The sequence below is a fragment of the Anguilla rostrata genome, chromosome 5 (genome assembly GCF_018555375.3).
Source record: "Anguilla rostrata isolate EN2019 chromosome 5, ASM1855537v3, whole genome shotgun sequence".
Lineage (NCBI taxonomy): Eukaryota > Metazoa > Chordata > Actinopteri > Anguilliformes > Anguillidae > Anguilla > Anguilla rostrata.
This window is the reverse complement of record NC_057937.1, coordinates 11,345,070-11,352,082: the sequence shown is the minus strand read 5'-3', so window position 1 is coordinate 11,352,082 and position 7,013 is coordinate 11,345,070. Positions and strand designations below refer to the sequence as shown.

The 7,013-nt window shown below is 40.4% G+C and overlaps 1 protein-coding gene across 3 annotated transcripts; it reads left to right on the top strand.

Moving 5' to 3' along the window:
* Positions 1–336: 336 nt before the first annotated feature.
* cisd2 (CDGSH iron sulfur domain 2) lies at positions 337–6,994 on the top strand. 3 transcript variants are annotated; one of them, XM_064335128.1, is made up of 4 exons: positions 337–538; positions 5,094–5,308; positions 5,802–5,915; positions 6,858–6,994. In XM_064335128.1, exons 1-3 carry the CDS (start codon positions 436–438, stop codon positions 5,889–5,891), a joined length of 408 nt encoding a protein of 135 aa, XP_064191198.1. In that variant the 5' UTR covers positions 337–435; the 3' UTR covers positions 5,892–5,915; positions 6,858–6,994. The 3 variants fall into 3 exon arrangements, 2 of the variants coding, with proteins under 2 accessions (XP_064191198.1, XP_064191197.1); XR_010329951.1 differs by having other exon boundaries at positions 338–538; positions 5,802–5,947; XM_064335127.1 differs by having other exon boundaries at positions 338–538; positions 5,802–6,994.
* The last annotated feature ends 19 nt before the right edge of the window (positions 6,995–7,013 follow it).

The window sequence follows — 7,013 nt, the reverse complement described above, 5'->3', positions numbered from 1 at the left end:
AGACAAATAGGTAATGTAGATCCCGTGTTTAGCCTACTTCTCGCCAACCATCGGATTACACTTTATCCGCTGACTTTTATATAAATATACCATCTGTTACATATTTTAAATGAGCTAGGATTTATCATAGCCTATAACACAGGCAACGAATTAAGCGATGACAGTATGATACAATGAACTACAACATACTGCCGGTATGTCACTAATCGACACTGGCCAACCAGAGAGCACCAACTCTCCGGACATTCATTGGCTAAACACTGTAGCATCACCGTACGTAGATGGAGCTATTCATGTACACACATACGTTAAATTCCTGTTCTCATAGTAGTTGACCTGTGCTAAGTTACACTTTTGACAACGCAAATGCGTAGATGGGCCCCAGGAAATATGTAACTTCGGTGAATTAAAAACCTTCCCACAGACATATTCAAGATGGTGTTAGAAAGCATTGCGAAGATTATTAAAATCCAGCTCCCAGCCTACCTCAAAAAGCTACCTTTACCAGAAACTATCGGAGGATTTGCGAGGTTAACAGGTACGTAAATAATGATTTGGAATATCAAGTCATTAGGTAGGCTATCTCAAATGCAATGAGAACTAGCAGAGTAAATGAGTTGGTGTTCTTAGTGAAGTGCCATTGTTTTTGCTGTATCGATACTGCTCATGATACAGAACAGCTAACCGGTTCGTCGCTTATAAGGACAACCACCCGCTCCATAAAAGAAACAATATAGTCTACAATTCGAATGTATAGTTCATATATGACGTTAGTAGACTACATTTGAAGGAACTTTCCCGTAATTCCATTCAGCGTGCACTATGATGTGGAAGTGTAGGCTGTATCACAAAGTGAATTTTAAGAGCTGACATGACAAAACGATTCAAAGGCCTTTATGAAGTTCAAGATAAACTATTTCGCATTGGAGGGTGATTCGAGAAAGAACGGGTCATTGCAGGCTTAACTAACTGACAAAACCGGTCGCTATAAACTGATCTTGTCCGAGCTCTGTCTTACCCGGTTTTTGCAAGACAGTGAAACAATGTTCACCCCTAAAATAAGAACATCTAAAATTAGACGGCTACTCTTCTCCTGTCTTGCATCACAAACTGGAATTCTTATGGACGAACACTTAGTTAATCCACATGAATATGTTCTGACTAGAACAGAAAGACCATTGCATACATTCCTGTGTTAAAGAAACTTGCCACAAACTACCGATACAGCTAAAAGTGTTTAACACGCCATGCCTTATCCTTCATATAACATGTAGGCCTGGATTAAAACATTTAATATACGCAAACAAACATCATAAAATCCCAGAAACATTGCTAAGCTAATATGAGGCTTAGCATAATAAAGTACACATGGAGATGATACAGTAGTTAACTATGCACTCCGTCATCACAGCCTTTAAAATACTGTAAGATGGGCCCGAGTGTGTCATAAGGCGTCCTACACCATGTCACATGGTTGAGAATCTCTTGATGTTCCTTGAATCTTAAAAAAAAAAACAAATGCATTTTTCATCTCTGTACCTGAAGACTGGGACAGATCATATATAGCAAACTTAGCTACGTTTTATGCTTATGGTTGCATGGTTTGCACCCCTATATTAGCATGTGGGAAGTCATGCTCTATAGGAGCAATGGAGCTATATTTATAAATTCTACATGTTGCTGTGTAAATGGGCCTGTGCATGTATAGAACAGCATGTGAAATTATATTAATATGAAGGTATATTGAACTCTGAGAGCATCTGACTGAACACTGCAGGGGTCTCTACATGGCCCATGTTTATATGCCAGTTTAATGGGATGCTGTGCACAGATATGCATTGTCTGTTGTTCGATGAGCATTGTTTTATTTCTTTAGCTCACTGTGGTATTCTTGCAGTCTCTGCAATGTGAAGCATTAACTAAGCACTGGTGCAGGTGCCCAAAACCTGACTGTCTGTTGTAGCATTTTGTTTTCCTCTAAACTAATAGAATGAGTGGACATCACATGCATCTGAAATCCTATGGAGTGAGACAGAGGGTCAATTCTGTGAGAAGGGCTCAATCTAGGCTCATTTTGCCTTGTGGAAAACAAAAATAAATAAATAATCATCCATAGGAAAAAGTAATGGTTTCTCCGACCCGTCACGGTCATCTGCATGAAAAAGCATGTGGTACACCATAGGCAGGCGGAGTTACTGCTAATCTGACTGCTAATCTGCAGGATGAGCATGGAGCTGCTGGAAAATGTATGCATGGATCCAATACTCAGAGTACATCTACGCTGCTGCCCTTTGCCTTACGTTTCTTAAACATGAGATGGATCAGACATAGACAGGGTTGTTTTTCAGATTACAGTACAGTACAGTACTGTTTTTAAATTGGTGCATTGCCATTCATATCTGGAAAAAAATCTTATATTTCAAAATCGCTGTGGCCTGCAGAAGCAAAAACCAGATTAGGCTCTATATTTATATACATGGCCTATACTGAGCTGAAAAGTGTTGTGCAACTGTGACTCAGCAATTCCAGTTTTTTCTTCTTCTTCTTCCCCTCAAGGGGACTTCATGCCTCAGAATTTAGGCTACATGTCAGGCCTAACGTGTGTCACTCAGTCACTGTCTAATTGACACATGCATTCAACAATAGAATTATACACACTGTGGGCAGAGTGAGGTCAATGTGCATTGTTGTTGGTGTGGATATAAAATGGCACCTTTAACACTGCTCTGTAAGGAAAGCAGTATCTCACTGCTGTTTTCTGCAGTTCCCATACTCGTATGAAGTGCCACTCAATTGCGCTTGCCTCAGTGCTTTTACACCCTGACCTTATACAGTTACTGGCTGCAGCTGTTTCGCATGTAAAGGATGTGTAGGGTAGTTCTTGGGGTTTTATTTTAGTTCACTTAGGCTTCTTTGTCATGGTCTCATTTGATTACCAAACATTTGGCTCTTGATAACAAGAACATGATGTTGCATTTACCCCCCCCCCCCCCTTCTTTTTTGAGATGTGTAATGCAGAAAAGCTTGCACAAAAAAATACAAATTATAGGAGAAAGGACATGGATGTGGAAAAAGTTACTAGATAGTTTCTGGGTCAGTCATGGACATTAAAACGTGCAACACTGGGAATCAATGAAATCATTGAAATTTTCATAAAATACAGTGTATTTTCTTTGACCGATTGTGTGTGTTTTGGGGCATGTTCTAAGAACAGCATTGTGCACCTACCATATTCAGGTTGAAACTTAACTTGCAGAAATACTGTGTTTTTTAATTTAGCATTTTCATGAGAAAACAGATCATTTTTCTTGGTGTTCAATCTGTGAAACGTTGTGTCCTCTGGGTGCAGAATGGTCTAAAAATGGGTTGGCAGGACTATGGTTAGACAGTTTGAAATATTTTTCATAAAAACTGTGCATTATTAGTCCGCAGTGTTACTAATACCAAACCTGCAAACGGTTTGAGACTGTTTCCTCATTTTACAACTAGGCCCGTGTTCAAGTGGATGACGAACATTGTGGCGTCACTGAGGAAACTAAATAGGTGAATTTTAGTTTCCTCAAACTTTTGTGAATCAGTGGTGTCCATGTGTACAGCAAATATCAAATCAGGTGCATTGTGGGGTATTTTTTTTTTTTTTTTTGGCTTCATTTCAACTTGACTATGACTTGAATCATGACTACGACAAGGTTAATTTTATTTAGCCATCAACAGTTTTTTTAGCTTTTGCGTCTTAATATCTGCATGCCAACTCGCCTTGCTCATTTTCTGTAGCTAAAACAAGTTCTAGCTAGCCGATTCAAAACTGTGGCTCAATGCTGAGCGACTCGGCAAGCTTAAAAAGGCTTACCCCATTTCTTGTTGTAGTCTTCTAAAGGGACTTCTCCTGTACAGAACACTCATTTGAGACAATTAAGGGACTGTAAACCTCCCAAAATAGTTTTGAACAGCTTGGACCATTTTTAGGGAACCAACTTTATAAAACATTTTTTTATTTTTTTTTATTCCAGAGATTCAAGCTCAGTGAGTTAGTACCAGCATTTAACATCAATACCAGTCATCTCCCCAACGACATTTGCATCTGACGAATCGCTTTTCATAGCTTTTATGTCAATAAATAATGTGAAGATGTCACACCCATGAGCTGTGTTTTGGGGCATGTTCTAAGAACAGCATTGTGCACCTACCATATTCAGGTTGAAACTTAACTTGCAGAAATACTGTGTTTTTTAATTTAGCATTTTCATGAGAAAACAGATCATTTTTCTTGGTGTTCAATCCGTGAAACGTTGTGTCCTCTGGGTGCAGAATGGTCTAAAAATGGGTTGGCAGGACTATGGTTAGACAGTTTGAAATATTTTTCATAAAAACTGTGCATTATTAGTCCGCAGTGTTACTAATACCAAACCTGCAAACGGTTTGAGACTGTTTCCTCATTTTACAACTAGGCCCATGTTCAAGTGGATGAAGAACATTGTGGCGTCACTGAGGAAACTAAATAGGGCTTGTGGTGGTAGTCAGAATTTTACAGTGCTGGTAGTTCTGTAGTTCTCTACCAGACGAAGAGCCTTGTGAGACTTGGGAGCTTAAATGTATGTGGTCCTTTTTCAGTGTTTCTCATCAGAAACTCACCAGAAAGAAACGGTTTCAGAAACACATTTTGAAAGTTTTAATTTGTGCACAGAGCAAAAATCAGTAATTGAAAAGTGTTTTTGAAACCCTCATGGTTCTTTTCACTGAGTGTAGTGTTTTGCATCCAAAAAGTGCTTATTAATACTTGGATCCAAAATGAAACAAATCAAATTAATTAAGAATTGAGCACATTTTTTTCTTTTTTTTAAATCCCTTTCAAGGCTTGGAGCGGAACGGAGACTTGCAAATTGGCCGAGAGTAAATCCATGTGCGCAGTGGGGATACTGATAATGGCTGGAGACAAAAGCTCCTTTCACACAAGCATCTTTACCCGTAAACGTTCCGGAAATGTTCTGCTAGCGCGTCATGCGTGAACAGGAGCAGGAATAGATTTTCCAAAGTGACAAACCGGGAAGCCCCAGGGGTGAAAGGCTGATCGCATGACATCTGTCCGCTTAAAGTTTCAGAGTGGCTCCGGCTGCTTCCCCTGCTGGGTATCCTGGCCCTCCTGGGCTACCTCACCATCCGGCCCTTCCTCCCCAAGAAGAAGAAGCAGAAGGACAGCCTCATCAACCTGAAGATCCAGAAGGAGAACCCCAAGGTCGTCAACGAGATCGACATCGAGGACCTGAAAAGCGCCAGCGCCTGCTACTGCCGGTGCTGGCGATCTAAAACGGTGAGAGCGCAACCGGAGCGGCGGCGTGGCGCGTTGTGGTTTGGCGCGGTGTGGCGTGGCGAGCGGCGGTTATGGCGGGGGAAGTCCCAGACCCTCAGCATTGCGGACCTGCTTTATCTTTCACTTAAACAGTGGGCTTCACCTCAGCTGCTCTGGGGTGAAAATGAGCTGTAAATTAGCCGAGGCAAATCCACCAGTCACACAGCTGTGCAAGTCACGCGCGGTATGCTTTTCTTTTTTTATGAATGAGAAGGCCACAGTGCCTCAGAACACTGCGCAATGGCACAAACAAATTAAGAGTAGTGAGCTGGCCTTCCCTGCCTTTCCATGTTTCCATAGTTTCCATCTTGAATTATAAGTACACACATGCTTTACACATGTACTATAGGACACCTGTTGTGGCGTTGGGCAATGAAGACTCACTGCTATTGAAGCTCCGAAGCAGAACTTGTTTTATCGGCTGCTAATATGTTTTTTCTCTTTCCTGTTTCAGTTTCCTGTGTGCGATAAATCGCACATTAAGCACAACATGCTGACGGGAGACAACGTGGGCCCGTTAATACTGAAGAAGAAAATTCTATAATCCCTCACTTCTGTCGGGCAGTCCGTAGGTCTTTTAAAAATTATCTTTATTTAGAGGTGGGCCTCTTTTTTACCGTTTTGTATCATTTAGCTGTTTCTGACTTTCCCTGTGTTTCACTTTTTTTTTTCTTTTTTTTTGGTGAGGAGTGGGGGTGGTTATGTTGTAGAAAGGTAGCACACGTTGCCTCTATTCCATGGTAGCCTCTCCTAAATACAACCGATTATCATACCTTGGCGCAAAACCTGAACGACTGTAAAGGATGACTTCCGTGCGACAACGCCGTTAATCTTTTGTGAATCAGTGGTGTCCATGTGTACAGCAAATATCAAATCAGATGCATTGTGGGGTATTTTTTTTTTGGGCTTCATTTCAACTTGACTATGACTTGAATCATGACTACGACAAGGTTAATTTTATTTAGCCATCAACAGTTTTTTTAGCTTTTGCGTCTTAATATCTGCGCGCCAACTCGCCTTGCTCATTTTCGGTAGCTAAAACAAGTTCTAGCTAGCCGATTCAAAACTGTGGCTCAACGCTGAGCGACTCGGCAAGCTTAAAAAGGCTTACCCCATTTCTTGTTGTAGTCTTCTAAAGGGACTTCTCCTGTACAGAACACTCATTTGAGACAGTTAAGGGACTGTAAACCTCCCAAAATAGTTTTGAACAGCTTGGACCATTTTTAGGGAACCAACTTTATAAAACATTTTTTATTTTTTTTATTCCAGAGATTCAAGCTCAGTGAGTTAGTACCAGCATTTAACATCAATACCAGTCATCTCCCCAAAGACATTTGCATCTGACGAATCGCTTTTCATAGCTTTTATGTCAATAAATAATGTGAAGATGTCACACCCAAAGCTTACCATTTTCATTGGCACCATACTGAATCTTGTTTTTATACAACTGCCTATAATTTAGTGGCAGCATATTCTAATATGATTTTGTGTCATTTTTTTTCCTTTGCAGATCAATCAACACATATTTCCGCTGGGTAGATGGTATTGTTTCTGTTCTGTTCAAAATGTTATTTGGAAATAGATCCTTTTGGTTGTAATGTCTGGTATGTATGCTGTAATAAAGCTTCCAATGGTTTTTGTAACAAACACTCATTTGGGTTTATTG